The sequence below is a fragment of the Chaetodon auriga genome, chromosome 3, assembly GCF_051107435.1.
Source record: "Chaetodon auriga isolate fChaAug3 chromosome 3, fChaAug3.hap1, whole genome shotgun sequence".
NCBI lineage: Eukaryota > Metazoa > Chordata > Actinopteri > Chaetodontiformes > Chaetodontidae > Chaetodon > Chaetodon auriga.
This window is the reverse complement of record NC_135076.1, coordinates 20,053,401-20,073,127: the sequence shown is the minus strand read 5'-3', so window position 1 is coordinate 20,073,127 and position 19,727 is coordinate 20,053,401. Positions and strand designations below refer to the sequence as shown.

The following is a 19,727-nucleotide window of genomic DNA, read 5'->3' as shown; positions in this document are numbered from 1 at the left end:
GTGTTTTTCTGTGTGTGTGTGACAGAAAGCGTTGCTGTGTGTCTGGCCGGATGAGTTTCTGGCAGCAGACATGCGACATCCAGCTAAAAATGGTTGTGCAATATGTTCCACATCCATCACTATGAAAAGGGAAACTATTAACAGATCTTAAAAGAGACATAAACTTTGGATTTTACTTTCAAACGGACTGGAAATCGTTAGATTCAGCCCACAAGTGACACATAAAAACATATAATATACCTCCTTGTACTGTATTGTATAATTGTGTTTGCGTTCACTGCAGAGAAAACTTGTAAAAATTTGCCTCCATTTTATGACACATCGTCCTCAGTGACAGCAGCGTTCCCTGGGAGAGTAAATGTCAAAGTGACATTGAGCGAGCATCAAGCCAGTCTGGGCTCTGTGTGTGTGTGTGTGTGTGTGTGTGTGTGTGTGTGTATGACCTAGTCTGAGCGTCCCCTGGGACTAGAGCTGGCTGGCTGACTGTTCCCAAGCTGTCACCAGACATTGACTCAGAACGCTATACACTCACCATCGACACACTGACTCACCGCGCTCCATCCATCCATCCATCAAAAAAACACAAACACACTCAGAGGAAGTTTGAATCCCACGCTCAACTGAATTAACTTGGTTTCCCTCAGCTGAAATGTTTGAAAGCAATATTTTCAAATCTCTCGCTTGTTACGCCTGGAATTGGATTTGTTTTCAGGAAATATTTGCTTATTGAACTCCCTACCAAGAAGCATTTGGTCCTATTAAGGCTTCAATGACTTCACTGGCAACACTGTGCACCCAAGCCACAAGCGACCACGGCTGCGCTGCTGTTCTCTCTGCCTGCATCTGCTGAAACACTGCCTGCTGTGGAGTTTCAGGGTAGAAGGGATATTGCATAACGCGTAGATATCGACCGGCTGCTAACTGTGCTGCGAACGCTCATCAAAAACAGCTAATATGTTTCAGATTCTGCTTTTTTCAGCCTCCTGCTCTGCATCTTGTTTTTGGGCCTAAGGATGCTTCAAACTAGTGCTTGTTAGATTTCTTAAAGGGTTCAGTATGCTTGAACCGAGCTAGCTTGTGCAATGTGTCATTCAAAGATGTCAATAAAGCAAAAAGCCGACCATCATAGCTTCCTCGTGGCCTTCCTGATCCCTCCCGGAGTTCAGGAAAATGGGGATAGGAGTGCACACAGAACGTTTTTCTCAGAAGCGTTCATGGTAGCTGTTCCCCTCTGCACACACTGCACAGTTTCAGAAAGTCTGAAAAATCCTCAGCTGCCCAACTCCAAAGTCAGAAAGGTGTTGTTGGAACGTGTGTCAGACACTGTTAGGGCCACTTTGCTTCAGACAAAGTGCTTGTTGGACTGTCTAACAGCATACAATGAACCACTTTGAGGAGACACCATTTTGTACACGCGACATGTATTGCATGTCTGTCCCTGATTTGTGATATTGGCCTATAAAAATAAATTGACTTGATTTGACTGTCTGACAGCATGCACCATTTGAACCATTCCCTGTGCCAAGACGTTAAAGACATGCAAAAGACGCAGAGCACAGGGAGAGAGATCAACCAGGAGGAGGCCATGATGGCAGGTTTGCCACCCCGCCATCAGCTGTGGCTGTTCTGGGCAGCAGTGTCCACTTTGTGCCTTTTAGACGATGACACAGACAAACTAGTTTATTCCGTTTGAAGCATTCTGAGGCCCTCACAGTCACTCACATAATTGGTTCCTGAAAACAGAAGGTGGAACAGCTGCTAAAAACAGTCTTAGTCAAAAGGAGAAGGGTTTACAGTCAGACCAGGTACTGCCGCTGCACGATGAGCTCATCAAGGCAAGTTCTACTCACGAAGCTCAAGTGAAGTCAAACAAAGCCAGAGGGCTGAGACAGACAGGCAGGTTTCTTGACGCAGCCACATGTCACAACCGCAGGTGCACGAGGGCACTGCAGAATAAATGACTAATTATGAACTGCCCATTATAAAAGCTGTGTGATGTGAACAAAATGTACTTTTACAAAAATTAACTAAAATTTCCAACAACTGGGGAGTGTTTCCTGTTGGTCAAACTGTCCTCCCCTGCAAGCGAACAGAAGATTCAGATGTGATCTTTTTTTCTGGCAGGATCAGCTCAAAACAAAGCAAAGCAGCCTGGACTGGACCGACAGCAACAAAACATGACCCACGAACACACACACCTGTCAAACAATGTTGTCCTTTGACTTTTGAATGTACAGGCTGGGAGGAGGCCTGTGAATTTATAGCAAATGTAAGCATGAGAGTTCAGTGCAAACACTGAATACATATGTCAATTTATATTTAATACTTACTCAACAGGGATGGATGGATGCTTTACATCCAGTCATATTTCATTTCTCAATGCAACCACAGACATCCAAATCATCTGTTGCTCCAGAGCTCAACGCCAAGAGCCAGAGACGAACCTTTCCTGTTCAAGCTCTGGCACATTCAGATGCATATTGATGATATTTTGTGCACTCTAATGTGTTTTATTGTATTTATACAGCGACTTTATTGTATGCTCTCTCTAATGTCGTCTTCTCCATCCTGCTGCACTATGAGCTCACCAAGGAAAGGAATAAAGTTAAGTGCTAGAAGACATTCTTGATGTTTACCCATCGCTCTTACTTTCTATGGTTATAAGAGTAGCACATTGTATTTCAAACTAATGGGCTATTCGTGCATCACTTTGTGTAAATTTCACTGCTCTGTGACCAAACACAAAGCTGCCAGACTCTTATTTTTAGCGCTGCTTCAAAATCTTATTTCTCCAGTTTGCGATAATGCCATTTATCTCTTCTTACTACATAGTGTATGTTGAGGTGTCAGCACCGAGCACAGGAGCAAACCAGGGACACGTGGATTAATTTGGCATCAGTGGCAATGGATAAACCGTAAAACTGACAAACAGAGCTAATCTCCCCAAAACCTAGGTGTATCCTTTTTAAAAGTGCTTTTCAGAGCCTAATCCCAGGCCTCCCGTTCTCCCGGAGATCTGTGTCGATGTTGTTAAAACTCAGCAGACAGCACTGTACAAATATAGCTGAGTAACTAGGCCTACTGCAAATAGAACAGAACTGAATTTAATCAAATCAACACAGCATGCTCTATGTTCCAACATTCACCCTCTGGCAGCACCCCTCCTCCTGCTTCCTCTCTGCCTCTCTGTCTGCTCGCTGTCTGACTGTTTCTCTTTCTTGCCTCCTTGCAGACGGTGAAACACACTTATACAAACACACATTTAAGCACAAAACATCACCTTATGACTGCACGTCCCCCCCCCCCACCCCGCCTTACCCAAAAACACTAACTTTATTTCTGTCTGGATATACAGTACATGCTTCATTCCTTTTCTGTTCATCTCCTTTGCTTTTGTTCATTAACCGCTTCATCGTATTCGGATCTACGGGACCTTTCTGATAGCTACATGCAGCTAAACACACACTCTTCCAGACACAGACTGCGCCTTCAGCCTCTCACAAATATATCATGGTTCCCATCAGCAGGACTAACACATAAAGTCCCATGAGTCATCACGTTAATCATTCTCAGCTTTATCACTGACCAGCTTTCTGCAGGTGGCAATTATTGGATGATGAACAGTGTTTGGTGGTATTGTCAGAGTATTTAGACAACAGGGAGCATTAAGCTGAGAACTGAGCAGCAACGGGACACTGATGGCTGGCCTGTGTCTCCAGTGACACACAAGGAAAGTTTATGGCAGGCTTGTGGTGGCGGTAGTGTGCATATGTCTGTGTGCATGTGTGTGTGCAAGCTTTGCGCTACCGCCTCAATTACGCAGCAGTCAGTCAGTCATCCATCCAGCCGGCCAGTCAGGCAGCCAGTCGGGTCCAGACAGGGTGAAGTAGCAGGCTGGTAAGCAAAATGAACCACAGTGGCAGTGCAAACAGACCGCAGCTAGACCACATCACAACCACACAGCACCCTGCCATTTGCAGCGCTGCATATGGCTGTCTGCAGGGAGGGAGGGAAGGCAGAGGGAGAGGGAAAGAAAGGAAGGAAGAGATCGCTTGATGGAAGGGAGGGAGAGCTGATGGGAAGTTTAAAGGAGGAGGAGTGAAAAAGGGAAGGACACAAGGGAGGAAGGACAAAGTTAAGGAGGAAGGACAGGAGGAGAATTGGCCAGAGGGATGAAGTGCTGTTACGAAGGTACGAACAGGCTGTCGAGGGAGAAAAAAAAAGGAGGAACGACAAGCAGAAACGCAAAGACGAAGGAGCTCGACATTTACACAGACCAAGGACCCAATTTAAGTATTTTCAAAAAATGCAGCTCTCCGTCTGCTTCATCTGTCTGAGGCCTGCTTTATTTACGACTGACAACTGAGTAATTCAGCCGACGGAGGATTCACTGTGGAGAAACGATTTATTTTAATAGCCACCTACATGTAATCCTGAGTGTTAGACTGCACAGGTAACCAGAGATAGCTAGCTACACGGGCACGCTACCAGTACATACATTTAAGGTTTCTGTTTCAGTCACACAGTGAAACAGTGGTTTTTAAAAGGCATGAGAGGCTGACAAAAATGCCAAATAAGTGGGTTAGATTTGGTTTGTCATGGATTTTAAAATATGTGCTGCAGGGTTATGTTCATACCTCAGCATCATTTCAAGTTGGCTTTATCATTCTTGCCTTCTTTCTGCCTTTACTGCCTTCTTTTCTTCGTGAATGTGGAACTTGTTTTGTTTTTAATAATGAAAATGACTAGAATGTCAGCCTTAGATCGTAATCTTTCGCAATTGCATGTCATTTTAGTTCAGGGTATGAAATTAAAATAAATAAATAAATAAATAATCCAAGTTAAGTAATCCATGCCCTTATTGAATGTTTTTGGTGGATTTTAACAAACACTAAACTGAAAAGCAAACTAACTAAACTTTAACCAAAAATTTATAAAGATGGGATGTGCTGGTGAACATAATGGATGATGGAAAGGTCAGGAAGTTAGGGTGATATATTTTATGTGCTGCTAAACAAGTTTGTCTAATGTTGTCAAAAATATTTTCAAAAAGATATCAAAGAAACCTTTAATCACAAATTGCACTAAATCACAGAAGCTTGTGTAGCAGCTGTTGCAGAGGTGATGGTGGTGACATTGGCTCTCGACTTCTTCCTTTTTTACAAGTTACTTTCTAACAAGAAGCTGCAGCTATGCTAGTGGCGGTATTTGAGTTAATGCTAACATCAGCATGCTAAATGCTTACAGTGACAATGCGAACATGCTGGTGTTCCAAAGGTATAGCGCTAATGTTAACTCTCTCAGTTTAGGGTGTGAGCATGCTAATATTTGCTAATTAGCACTAAACACAAAGCATGCTGAGGCTGATGAGGGCACCATTACTTTTGCAGGTATGTGCTCACAAAAAAGATGGTGACGGCCATAATGCCAAACTCGAGGCTTCAAAACAGTAGTCCACAAAGCAACTGGTTACGTCACAGCGGGTTTACACTTGGGTATGACAAGCCAGAAAAATGTCATTGCCTCAGCCGATAGATCACTGGGGCGCCCAAACAGTAAAATTAAAAAAAAAAAATGGATCTGATGATTGCGCTTAATGAAAACTCAGTGGGTCCAAAGTTGTACAATCCATCTTGAGTATGACATGAACACATGTACCAAATTTAAGGCAGACACACAGATAATGACATGCACATGTGGATTAAAACCCAGTGTGGACAGACTCAAACGGAGTCCTAAATGTTGGGACGTCGGCTGGCAAGCCAACACTGGGCAGCATATCTCAGACGACGGCTGAAAACACTTGTATCAGAGAGGAATCAGCATTCCAGTAATTGAGCAAACCTAACATTTACAGCCTCACAACCATGTATTTATGAAGTCATATAAAAGACTTTGAATGCTTTCCACAGACCATAACTGGCAAAAAAAAATAAAATAAAAAAAACAAAAAAAATTATCCTGATGTGAAAAAGTCTAAAAATCCAAACACGACTAAATGCCTTCCACTGCAATGAGCAGCAGTTCAGACTGTTTGTAACCTTGATCCCTGTGCAACAGTGCTGCAGAACAGTCATATAAATTTTTAATGCGAACAACAAAGGACAAAATACAACAAACAAAATTAGAATTCTGAAATACACGTTGGCAGGAATATATTTGTGATGCACACAGAAGGGCTGAGAGGATCTAACATTAGCATTACTGTGTTTAGGAGAGTAACTACAAACAGACCATTATCTTGTCATTGGCACTCATGGTAATGCTTGCTTTTAGGGGGGAGCTCGGATAAATGTAGCAAGAAGAGAAAAGCAGAGAGAGGGGAAAAGAAAGAAGCAAAAGATGTGCATATACAGAGAACGTAAGAGGCAGCAACAAAAGAGGGAGACGGAGACGGAGAGGCAGATTATTATTTTTTTTTGCAGGTATATCAGAGGAAAAGAAGCAGAGTGGGTTTCATGGCATGAGGAGGAAGTCAGGCCACTATTGTAGTGAGTTAGCCTGAGGTGTTTTCATACTTGAGCTAGCGCTGATGGATGGAGGTCGTAAGCGGATGAATTAGTGATGAGGATTGGGATGAAAGTGCTTTCCAGAAACTACAGGGCCGTCCAGACAGAGCCAGGACACATGGGATAGGTAGGCATGCCCGGGGTGTGAGGCTGGAGTGATAGACGGGACAAACCCGGCCGCGAACTCATGAGCTGTCAACACATATCATACATGGCAACAACACTTCAGTGCAATCTGTAGACCTGTCAGTGTCAATGTGAGCTCATTTTTGTACAATCTGTATTTCAGCTGCAGCTTTCCCTTTCTTACACCACCATATTCTTCAATTTAAGTATTTTGCTTCAAAGTTTTCAGCTTCACGCCGGCAGTTTGGTGCTTTTAACAGCGGAGAAAACAAGCTAATAAATTAACAAAGCTCTAATGAATCGGTTGTGGTAGCGGCCGTGGTTGCGCTGCGGATTCAAAGCACGTTCTGAGGATTAAAAACAAGATTGACAACAGAAGAAAAGAAGGCAAGGAATATAGAGGCAATGCAGGAAAGCCATAAGGGTGGGTAAGATTTAAATATACGGGTGGAAAAAGTGAGAGTTGCAGAAGTGATTAAAAAGTCAACAGTTTTTCTGACCTGAGCTCCTTGAGCAGTCTAAAGAGCCCTGATAGTGGCCTCTGGGTTTTAATCTTAACTCGGGTGCCTGACCTGACCGCAGACCAGAGAGTCCTCTCATCCCAGCAGGACTCCAAGAAAATAAACCCCACTATGAACTGAAGAAGACTTTTAAAATGTAACATGAAACTTTGAGGCAAACATCCTCTCTAATCCTTAGCTATCGCCAGATAGTGTGTGATATTCTAACAGTACCAGTTTGAGACTTTCAGACGATTCCAGGAGTTATTTTGGGAAGAACGTCTTGGTGTAGTACTCGGTTAGCGCTTGCCATGTTTCACAGAATAACTTTCAGCAGCACTCAGAGAGCAGGTGAGAAGGTTCCTGCTGGCTCGTTCGTCTTGCAGTGGGGCCTTTTTGATGCACGTGACTCTATTGTGTTCTGGTATTCTGAGGCTACTGTCAGTGACAGCGTCTTTGTATGACTGTTAAATATTGTCATCAACTGATGAGCTTTGACCTCGCTCATTGATTAAACTCAGCTGATGTCTGAGGTTTAGTGTTGACAGTTGAGGCAGCTGAAAAGAAATTTGCTGTCAAACTTTATAGTTGAAAGTGTTTAAAGGGCGAAGTGTTGTTGTCTGCACTCGGGCAGATGCCTGCAAACACGTCTTTTTTATGTTTGGCTATTGCAGGAAGACATAACAGGTCACCACAAAGACTAAAAGCATATTTAAAACCGTAGGTGGAAATAAATGAATGAATGAAAATGAGCAAGCACACACCAGAAAACATCAAGGACGGAATAAACACATAAATCAAGAATCCCAGCATCATTAAATACATCATCTGTAGCTGTAAAGCACCTTTAAAAACAACACACGCTGATCAAAGTGCATGACAATGTTGAGGGGAAGGTTACCAATCAGCAGGAGGAACAACAGCACAGATACAGAACACACACTGGGACAAAACATGTAGTTATGCAGGTCCACAGGCCAGAGAAGGAAATGGCTTTCATTGGAGGGGGCAACTGCTAATATTAAGAGGGAGGGGGCCACAGCAGCAAAGGCTTGAACCCCCTTTGAGTTTGTGTTTCAGAGCAGCCAACAGCCTCAGAGGACCTCAGAGTCCTGAATGAAACACGATGCAAGGAAACAATCAATCAAAACAATCTTCACTCAAGGTCTACTTACAAGCTTTTTGTGGAGCTTTCAACCATATCTCAGTTGGAGTTTGCTCAGATGAAAAATACACAGCCTCCGTGACAGGTGAGCAAACTCCATCTGTTGAGGGCAGCCATGAAACACAGCGGACAGCCTCAGAATTTGTTAGTAAGTGAACCTTGAGGTTTTTTTTACAAGAACGAACCTTCACACCCCGTTCAGACTTGTTTCATATAACTGTGAAAAGAGTGAAAAATGAAGATAAAAGACAGAGTGCAAGATAAAAATCAAGGCTCAAGGTTATCTTTATTGTGCCACTAGGGGAAATTTGTTGTGCAGTGAGGGTTCACATAATGACAGACAACAAAATGACATCGACAGCAACATCAACACCAAATCACTCGTCCAGGAAATGAAAATTCATAGCAAGCACAAATATGTAAGAGTGCAAATGTGCAGGATGTGACCAGCGTAGTGCAATGTGAAAAAAAATGAGTCTGAGAAAAAAGATGAGAAAAACAGAAGATAGAAGAAGAGGGAAAGAAGACCTGGTTTCTCCTCTGGCAGCCAAGAGATGAAGAGGAGGAGGAGGAGGAGGAGGAGGAGGAGGAGCAGTGTGGCAGGCTGTAAATAGAGCTGGAGGGAGAGAGAGAGAGAGAGAGAGAGAGAGAGAGAGAGAGAGAGAGAGAGAGAGGGCACTTGCTAAATGAATTTGGCTTTCAGCGATAGGGAGTCTACTTCACTGCTGTGCCCGGTAATGTGTGTGTGTGTGTGTGTGTGTGTGTGTGTGTGTGTGTGTGTGCAGGCATATGTGATTGCATGTTCATATCCTCATATATACACATGTATGACTGCCAGTATTTGCTGAAGTGTTGCCTCAGAGTGTGTGTGTGTGTGTGTGTCTGTGTCTGTGTGTATCTCCCTGCATGTGTGCATCCGCAGCTGAATGTGTGTCTCTGTGTGTCTGTGTTTGTGTGTGCACTTGTGTGTGTATCTTAATACGCAAATGGCTGTGCAAGTATGTGTGTGAAAAACATTAGTGTGCGTGTTTATGCATATCTTTTGGACAGGCGACTGCATAATGTTCCTAAACGATGGTGTGTCAGAAAAAGACAAGGTGTGTGTGTGTGTGTGTGTGTGTGTGTGTGTGTGTGTGTGTGTGTGTGTGTGTTTTAGGCACACTGTCACCAGGATTGGAAGTGACAGGCAGGAAGTATCAGAGGCAGCTGGGTAACAGCCCACTAACCACACAAGGGAGGGCTCTACACTGAACAACATTACCAGTGGGGGTCGAGAGACTATAGAAAGCATGAGAGAGAGGGAGAGGCTATGGAGGAGGGGTATTAAAAAAAACAAGAAAATAAAACAGAAAAAAAAGAGGATACAGGAGTAAAAAGGAAAGTTGTTATAGAACGAAGAGACTTCAGAGCATCTTTACATGCTTGCTTCCTTGCTTTCCTGCTTGGAGTTACATGAAAAGATTGACACCACCCTCAAGTCTGTGAGGTAGATATGAGCTAACGCCATCAGGCGGTTAGCTTAGCTTTACATAAAGTCTGGAAACAGGAAGAAACAGCCAGTCTGGCTCCATCCAACAGTGACAAAATCCACTGACCTGCACCTTTAAAACTTTCAAGTGAGATATTGCATGTTAGTGAGCTGTATAGGTAGATTAGCCAGGCTAACTGTTTCCCCTTGTTTCCAGTCTTTATGCTAAGCTAAACATCTGCTGGCTGCACTTTCATATTTAATGGACATGAGAGTGGTATTAATCTATGTACCACTCGGACAAAAGAAATTTGAGCGTGTTTCCTAAATTTATTTTGGAGCAGGAGTAAGGATGCATTTATCCTAGCTTAGCATACATTCGTTAAACTTGTACATAAATAGAAATGCACATGCTGGAACTATTTCTAGGCGAACACCAGGTGATGTAGTGACTCAACACTGCACTCAACAGAGATAGATGGTGATTAAAAGAGAAAAGGCAAGAGCCATTATGAGTCAAACACGAAGACAGGACGAGAGAGGAAAAGACAAAACTAAAGAGGAGGAGGAGGAGGAGGGAAAAGGGGGTGAGATGATGAAGAGAATAAATAATGAGAGAGGAGGAGAGAGAACAGAGGAGGAGAGACAGAAGGTTATGGTGAGTTTAAAAAAAAGATGAAAATATCAGAGGAGGGGAAGAGGGAGAAAGAGAGAACGACGAAGAGGAGGAAGGTCAGCGAAGGAGAGGACAGACAGAGCGGGTGAGGAAGGGAGAGAGAGGTTGTTTGTATCTCATATGACTCCATTAAAGTTTGAATAGTTCTCATCTCTCTTTCTGTTTCCTGCTGCTGGAGAAAACCAGCTGCTGCACACACACACACACACACACACACACACATTCAGATACAGTATGCACACAAGTTTTCACACACATGTGCACACAGCAAACATACATAAACTCATGCACACACACACACACACACACACACGCTTGCATATGCCTCACAAACACATAAACAAACACACGCTGAGAATGACGTGTGTGTGTGTGTGTGTGTGTGTGTGTGTGTGCAATGGGGAACTGCACAGAGAGAAGACAAGATTAGAAAAGCAGGCCAAGAGACGGTTTCCCATGGTGCATTTCTGGAAGCATCTGTATTAGACCGGGTTGTGTCAACAGTGACTGCTCCTCCAGCTGAGACTGAGAGAGAGAGAGAGAGAGAGAGAGAGAGAGAGAGAGAGAGAGAAGTAAAAATTTGTATGTTTGCTTTTGTTTCATCTCTGTGAGTGTGCCTGACAGACACACAGGGAACGACAGATCACTCCAAACACAGAGGAGGGGAAAAAAAGGGGGACGAAGATAAATAGAGCAAGCCTTTGAAGAGAGAAAGAGAGAAAATTTATATATAAAAGAGTCTCAAAGTGGCAGGAATGAATGAGACAGCGAGCAAAAACGAGGAAGGAGAGTGAAAAAGAGTGACAGTGATGGATGGGAGAGATAGGTGGATGGATGGAGGGATGGATGAAGGGACGAGCGGAGGGTTAGAGGATGGAGAGGCGGCAGACGGAGATTGACAGCCTCCTTTCCCGGGGACGGATGAATAAACCGGCGCGGGAAGAGGGGGCGGGGGTGGGGGGGGGGCGGATCGAGAGAGATGGAGAAAAGGAGTGAGGGATGGAGGAGGGGAGGTAATGAGAGATAGAGTACGTCTCCGTAATCAAGGCATAAAGGAGAGCAGGAGCGAGGGAGCGAGGGGGAAAAGACGAGTGGGCTCTGAATGAGTCAATCATGATTAATCAAGACGCTTCTCGGTCTCTCTCTCCCTCCCTCCCTCTCTCTCTCTCTCTCTCTCTCTTTTTGCTCAGACTCATCATCATCCTCATCATCCTCATCACCACTCAGACACAGAAAACCTTGTTTTCCAGTGCAGCCCCCCTCGTGCATACCTATCAGGACCTACTCACAGCACACGCGTTGCTCTATTTTCACGCCTTTAAAGCACGGGTTTGCTGGCTTGTGGTCCTTTAAAAGTGTTCAATCAGCCATCTCACATTGAAAGGCTTATCGTAATATAATAGCAGCGTATGTGCACCGCTGATATTTGGTGTCTAGGCTGCGACCTCAGCACTCCCCGTGAGGGAAGCAGCAGGCTCAGCACAGCGGGGAGTGGGGAGTGACAATAATACTCAGCCTACAGGTGGCTGGATGGATGCTGGGAGCGTCGACAAGAAGTGGCAGCACTGGTTGAAGGTGAGCGGTGTGAAGTGCATGATGGGAAAAGAGTGTTTGAGTAGAGCGCCGTTATTAAGAGGATGCATTGGATAAATGTTGCAGTGAGAAGAAGAAGCTGTGTGCTGCCTGAATCACATGAAAGGTTTCATGACTTGTGACCCTTCATCAAAGGTCGTGTCCTCGGTGTCGACATGCAAGCAACTTCAGAGTGATCTTCCCTCTTGGATGATGTCATTGGAAAGGTCTTCCGAGGTGAAAATGTGTAGTGTTTCATAGAAAAGCCAAAATTATGGAAAAGTGAAGAGGTTTAATCATCATTACCTTAAAGGAGAGGGATGGCAGTACTGTATTTTTATCATTAAGATTCAAAGTTCAAGGTTTAACTGCTCCAAAAACATAACATGAAACCATCGACAAAACCACATATTATTGCTGCGTTGACAATTTTGTTATTATCAACAAATCCCACGAAAAGACCCAAACCGACGAGGCGTCTCTCGAATATAATCTCACTGAGGGCGGAAATTTTTAAAAATGAGTCACATTTGGAAAAAAGAAGGCAAATAGTTTCCTGAAACAGATGGCAGACACTGTAGTTTTCAGCAAGCCTTACTCAAACAGGAGTAAATAGTACGCTGGGGACTATTTTCAGATGTGGATGAATACACGTTTGGTGCTTTCGTGATGACAGCAGCAGGCTGGTGGGAGTGGGGTTGACTCAACGACTTTCAATAAACTACAGTGCCCACGTTGATCGTAATGAAAGAACATGTCACCCAGTGTAACAGCGCGGCTCGCTGACGTGTTTTTAATAGTTTTACGGAAAAGAGTGGATGTCAGTGGCACAGAAGAACGTCATGCAGTCATTATTAGTTGGATAAACTCATTGTCTTTCCTCTTTTCATGGGATTTGTTGACAGTAAGAAAAATACATAATATCATCAGCTTTATCCTTTAAGTGCCACTAATTAAACAATTTGAGTGTGATTGTGGCACTTTTATCTTTTTTCCACAGGCTCTCGTGTGCTCTGTAGAAAAAGACCGGATGAGAGAAAACCTCCCCTCTGCTGCCTCTGCGTCGCTGCCTGTGAGGAGTGTGTGAATCCTCAGACAGAAAGAGAAAAAATAGGGCACTTTCATATTTATTCAAGTGTCAGATCCAGAGCTGTCTATAGGGAGAGAGAAAGAGAGAGGAAGGGAGGAAGAGAGGAAGGAGGGCTGCAACCACAGGAACTCTGAGGTTTCACAAGCCTTCCTCTTTCTCTTTTCTATTTGTGAACACACACACACACACAGTCAGGCATACACACTCATCTGCCTGCATGGACACACGGGGAAAGGCAAACAGAGGGAGGGAGGGAAGAAGAAGAAAGTTAGGAGATAGAGGAGGAAGTGCCATTCACACGCAAAAGAACAAAAAAAAAAAAACAACCTGCCATCCACTGCATGCGCATCAATCAGCGTGCATGTGTGTGAATGAGCTGCGAATGCAACAAACCACATCTCAGGACTTAATAGACAGAACATCTAAATGAGGATTATGTGCAGGTGCCAAACAGGCTGTGATCCACCGTCTCTGAGATGTCACATCAATTCGGGGTACATGCGGCGCTGAATAGATAAACCTTCATCAGCGCAGCCAAAAGAACAGGAAGCTCCCCGTCAGATGTGACACACAAACACTGAAGCGTATGCGAGAATACCTCAGAGCAATTACCTGCTGTCACCTTCGCTGGTAAACGTAAATCAACACTTCCTCCTGGTGGAGCTGCTGTGAACTACAGGAGCCCTCGGGCAGTCAGAGGGCAGCAGATCCTCTTTCACTTCCTTCCTGTGTCTGTTTCACAGAATCAGTGAAATCATGGATCTGTGAATTCACACCTTGATGGCGGCTCTAAAGGTGGACTAAGAGACGTGGGACGGGGAGAGTGGAGTCAGCATAAATCCAAGAATGATTGTTTGTTTGTTCTCATGGTGAGTTTAAGCCTCACAGTCACACAACATCATGCCAGCTCATGCTTATGCTCTCAGATTTAAGCTGACCAGGTTCTGTTTTTACTGCGCCGATCACCCGAGTGTCTGTACTGGGATGCTTGGATGTTGAGATTTGCTGTCTCTTTAAACTCCTGCAACTCCTTTTTTTAAAAATCACTCTTTCTGAAAAGTGACAGAATAACACTTCACTGCCACGTGAAGAGTGGTTTTAACACCGTCTCAGTGGCTTTGCACGTTTTACTCCATTCATTACAAACGCTATTGGCATTTTCCAAATCATTCTTTGAGATAAAAGTTAATTCTTTGAAGTTCAAACAAAACGTGCATGAGACGTCCTTCAAGTGCTCAGAAGAACTGACATTTCAACATCTACAATCCCATAACTCCATCTGCAGAGGAAGACTGTGTGATGATCAAAAGCTCCACAGTAGCCACTAAATGAGTCCTGTGATGAGTTTGTTTTTCATACTTTTAAGTATTTAGTTTCCTATATTCTTTGTTTGTTTTTTTTTTTTGTTAAAACTGAGATGCCCGCCCCCCCCTTCCCCCTTCCCCTGTTACAGAAATCAGCTGTGATTCAATATTCAGTCTGAGTAAAGGCTTTCTAACCATCCACCCCAATCAGGAGACAATCTGCACTTTGTCAAATTACAGATTTCCACACACTGAAAACGAGTCACAGAAGAGTGAAAAAAGTTTATGATTTGATTGACTTTATTTGTAAGGCACCAGAAGTCCTTCCTTACTGCAGAACATTTCATATTATTTATAGTAAATGTTTGTTGTACTTTTTATAGTTTTTTTTTTGTTTCAATGAAGCTATGATTTCAGACACAAAACATTTTTTTTTTTTTTTTGCCAAAGTACACACTTTCAGGTTTTACATTATGCACAAAATAAGTATTTAAAAAAAGACCTTTACAAAGCTCAAAACGCTTACAATGCTTCACGCTATGGGGGCAAAAAGTTGGGAATGTAGGACGTGGCATGGGAGTAAAGGGGGCTAGGGGGGTTAGAGAAAGGGATCAAAGGGCAAAAGGTCAATTTACTGCAGTTTCCCCCCTGGTGTCACATCAGTTTTGTAACACAACAGCACAAGAATCATCCAGGACAGACAAGAAAAGATGCAGCTATATACACATAAAGCTTTCTATGTATAACTGTATACAGAGGCGAGCGCCTCCAACTACTTTAACAAATACATAGAATTTCATTTGTATGTTTATAACGTCAGCTTTGTAATTCTCGTTCTAGTTCATATCGATTAATATTTCAAAACAAAGAAGAGGGAAAAAAACAAGTGCATTGATCACAGATAGTTTGAACCAAACATTCTTTTAAAAAAATGTCTCCACTAGAAAGAAATCAATCTCTGTTCCCCTGCAGACATGCACTGGTGTGTGTGTGTGTGTGTGTGTGTGTGTGTGTGTGTGTCTCGCTTTGTCTACACGCTCTGCATATCACTACAAGTACAGTATGTAGCTTGATACATACAGTATGTGGCTAGATGGGAGAACGATGTGCTGCAAGCTTATTTCACAAGCAGAGTAGCATGTTAGCTTCAGCTGTTCTACAGACAGGAATGAATTTCACCTCTGTGGTTCATCATCAACGACCAAACGCATCTGTACTGTACACGCCTTGTTTATGTATTCACATACATACACAGCAATGGGCATCACCCCATCGACAGTGCGCCATCTCAACCTTTAGACGCGTGAAGCGTTTTGTTCTGCTATTTGTATCCTTTTGCTTTCTGAATGACTAAAATGTGCTTTATCACCATCGTGCCAAAGATCATCCGGAGCCGTGTTTTTCCGAAAGAAAAGGATCCTTTGTATTAGGAAGAAACTCTTCTTCGTATCTCTTCGTTCTCACAGTGTAGCCATCAAACCAGAGGGAGGGTGTGTGTGTGTGTGTTTCTGTGTCTGTCTATGTGTGTGTGGGGGTTTGTATAAAACTACTTCATCCACAAATCAACGCTCAGACAAACACGGACCGCCACCGTCGACTCGGAGTCCATCAAACAATCTTTGTGCCAAGGTCAGGGGTTCCATATCGACTGAGGCTGCTTCTGCATGAATTATTTGTGTTTGTAAGTAAAACATCCTAAAAATGGAAAGTTCATCTCTGCTTGTAGAAAGAAGACGATTAATGGGGCCATTTTGGCCACTACTGACCCCGTTAAAGCCCCCCAAAACCCACAGTCCACCCACACCAGTGTTTTCACTTATGTTGCCTGATTAGACCTCTTTTTGGGACTGTGTGGGTGTTTGACTGACACCTCCCTCACTCTTCCAGTGGTAATTAGGACTGGGAAACTCTGATATTTATGAAACCTCTGATATATCTGACTTGGCCCTTAATTATACAGAAGTGCCTGAAAGCCAAATGAGCACGGATGCCTCACGTCAGCCAAAATTCATCGTTAAGTAATTAAACCCAAGTAATTAAATGGGGCATTAGCCTGTAACAAAGGTCTCCTGCTGGAATCAAACTGGGGACGCTGCCATGATTTGGTCGCTGTTTTAACCACTGGGCCATCAGGATGCCCCGAATGTGAGAATTTGGGGAGAGATTTTGAACACAGAGAGTTTAGTGAATTATTCCCAACATAGTTTCACCCAACTTGCACTTGACTGGAGGCCTAATCGGACAAGGTAATTGAAAACAGCGGAGCAGGTGTGCAGGGCCTGTGAGGTTGAGGGGGAGTTTGGGTTTTTTACTCATCAGAGCCGCTGTGGAGGACGCTTGTGCTTCATCTGTGTGATCTGCACTGATTTAATTTTGCTGGGTCATGGAGATTTCCCACTCAGTGTTGTATGGAGGTGTCCGATCATCTGTATAATGCAGTGTTAGTCTGATACGGGACAGACCTGAATATGTACAGTGAGTCAAAATATACAGTATTTAAATCTGAATTTACAGCACGGGTCCAGCTGTGTTTCTGGTTCACGCCGAGAGGTTCCTCAAAATAAACCAAAGACTACTTCTCGAGAACTGGATCATGACAGGCACCGGGACTGACAGCATGCAGAGATTAACGTCACCAGTCGAGTCTCTGTATATCAAGTCTGTACACACCGAGTGGATAAATAAGCCATTCCCCTTTGTGACACAGCCTGTGCTCTGTCATTGTCCTGTCCTTGTTCTGCTCAGGCCTGAACCCAGCGAGGAGGATTCCTCAAAGACACACACTGCCCTCTGCTGTCAAACACACAACATGCACACTCTCTCACCCCTGTGCCTGCTCTAATACTAGCGCACGTCTAAGATGAAAAAGGTGGTGGGAGGGTGCAGGAGTCAAGTGGTGTCTCTGTTCATTGAACTACTGATGAAAATGTTGCCTTTCAGTTAAGGTGCTGGGTGGATTTATCTGATGTAGTACCTCACTTGGTCAGGCAGGGATCGTTAAGTGGGGGGGGGGATTACTGACTAAGGTGGGTTTGTTATCTAGTCTGACAGCTCTCAGCATGAAGTTTGCTTTAAGAGGGTGCTTTTCCTTTCTGTGTTTGAATTTAGGATTATACACAACATCTCTAGTTTGTCCACTGGAGACGCCTTCTCATTACATTCTGCTCTAAACGGAGCAGTTTTTGGTCGGGGCGTGTGTGTGTAGCTTTAGGCATGTTTCTCTCTTTACCCGGGGCATGAGGGCTCTGTTTAAACACCGGATCTGATCCACAACAATCCACCGCTTCAAACTCAAAGCCAACGGTTAGCTTGGGATGAATGCATCCAATCTGAAGTGGCAAAAAATATCAACACTGCTGATCTTTCTTAGGAAAATGAAGTTTGTAGGAATCCTGCGTTGTGTCTGACAAGTTTTACAGCTTGCCAAAGAATCCCTGTGTTTAACGTTTAACCTGTTTTAACACCTACGGTACGGTGCGTTCAGTCTCACAGATCAGTCCTGCATAACAGGGACCCGCTTAGAACAGAGGAAAGAGATGGGGGCGAGTGGGAGGAAGGGAGGCATGGAGGACAAAAAGACAGAAAGTAAACAGGAATCAGAACTGAGAGGCAGAACGGCAGAGAGGAAGGAACAGAAATAGAAAGTAGTCCTGATGAAAAATAAACACAAAAACTGAAGCTTAATCACATACAAGAGAGAGACCTGAAGAAAAGACAGAGGGAGGGAAGATAAAGAAACAACCCAAGTACGGTAAATATGAAGAGATCGGGACTAGTCTGACATGAGGAGCAGGTGCCAAAGCTCTTCCAGTAATGGGAGTTGGTTATGGGTCTCTAGCTGGAGCTGTGGTGATGGGTTCAAAGCCCATGTTAGCTAAGGTCAGAGAGAGGGAAACCAGGGGAGAGGCTGTAGGCCAAAGGGGGCTCAGATCTGGGGATTCAGGTCTCTGGATAAAAGCAGAGCTGAATGGGGACACCATCTAATCAGACTTGTCTCCGTCCTCCTCGCGGTGGCTGTCAACTCCTTCACGTGATGCTTTCTCCTCCTTGGCCAGCTGGGCTTGGGAGGCCAGCAGAGAGGAGAGGGAGAAGAGCCCGGAGGAGGTGGTAACGGCAGGGAGGGTTGGCTGGCTCAGGCCCAGCGGCAGAGGGGTCATGGGCAGGGCCAGACCCTGGAGCTGAGACAGCTGGTGAGCCTGGAGCTGCTGCTGCACGGAAGACAACCAGACACAACTTAGGATAGATCCAGCACACAAATCACCGCAAAACACTGAGGGGAATGCAAAAATCTGCACTGCACAGACCCATTACACATCACAAATTATATTTAATACTGTATATAACCCCTGAGGCACAGTTTTAATAGCTCAGGCACAATAGGATAGATGAAAGGCGCATATCATGGCTAAAATACATGCTCAGCGGGAGACGGAAAATCTGCAGGACACATAACTTATTTATTAGAGATGCAATTTTCAGTATATAAAAACCCGAGAAAACAAGTAAGAGGGGAGAACACAGTGCAAAAATTAAAAAACGGTCTTGCAGAGGACAGAGATGAACCAAAGTAAAAAGTAGCATTTGCTTCATTTTAATGTATAGGATGAAAAAATGTTCCCGTCAAGCCTGTGTATTTTCATCACTCCCTGCACACACACTCCACATGACGACACATCAGTGGCTTGATTTGATGGCAATCTGGACTGACTTCTCATAAACAGTAACAGTTTGCACAGGCAACACCTACAAAGTCAACCGCTCTGCTTTACATTCAGAACTAGAGCTCAAATGCTCTGTGTCCTTTCAGTACATACGACGTATAAGTATGATATTAGCGTCTGATACACAGGCCTGTGCAGACCAGTGTCCTCTGTACCCCAAGCAGTAGACACAAAGACAAAGGCAAAGTGTCTCTTTGAATCATGAATCATAGTGATGGAGTGGCTAAGCTAGCTAGTACACAGCTTATGATGATAAAGTGTAAATGCTAACCATGCGCTAACATTAAAGCCAAAAAGATGAAGGATTGTGGTCAGCTGGCTAAAGCCCCGTCCACACTAATCTAACTAATCTTATACGATTGTAATTATTAAAATTGTGCCCATGTGGTATCATCCCTTGTATCCTGTAGATGGGAGTAACTACTGTGTTGACATTCAAGAAAAAGTAACATAATTTTAAAAAACTGTGAAACTGAAACTGTGAACTGTGAAAACAGTTCTATAGTGTCTTCTTTGGATCCGAAGCAGCTTCCTAAATATTAGGAATGACCCAGATGACGTCATTGTGATACTAAATCAGTGGAGTATGTCTTTAA

The 19,727-nt window shown here is 43.9% G+C and overlaps 1 protein-coding gene across 2 annotated transcripts in view; it reads right to left on the bottom strand.

Moving 5' to 3' along the window:
• Window positions 1–14,692: 14,692 nt before the first annotated feature.
• tle5 (TLE family member 5, transcriptional modulator) overlaps window positions 14,693–19,727 on the bottom strand; it is a 40,481-nt gene continuing 35,446 nt past the window's right edge. Inside the window, exon 7 of one of the 2 annotated variants that reach the window (XM_076726040.1) lies at window positions 14,693–18,618. In XM_076726040.1, the coding sequence (XP_076582155.1) occupies window positions 18,391–18,618 (228 nt within the window). In that variant the 3' untranslated portion in view covers window positions 14,693–18,390. The remainder of the gene's footprint in view (window positions 18,619–19,727) is intronic. The other variant, XM_076726041.1, reaches the window with a different exon arrangement.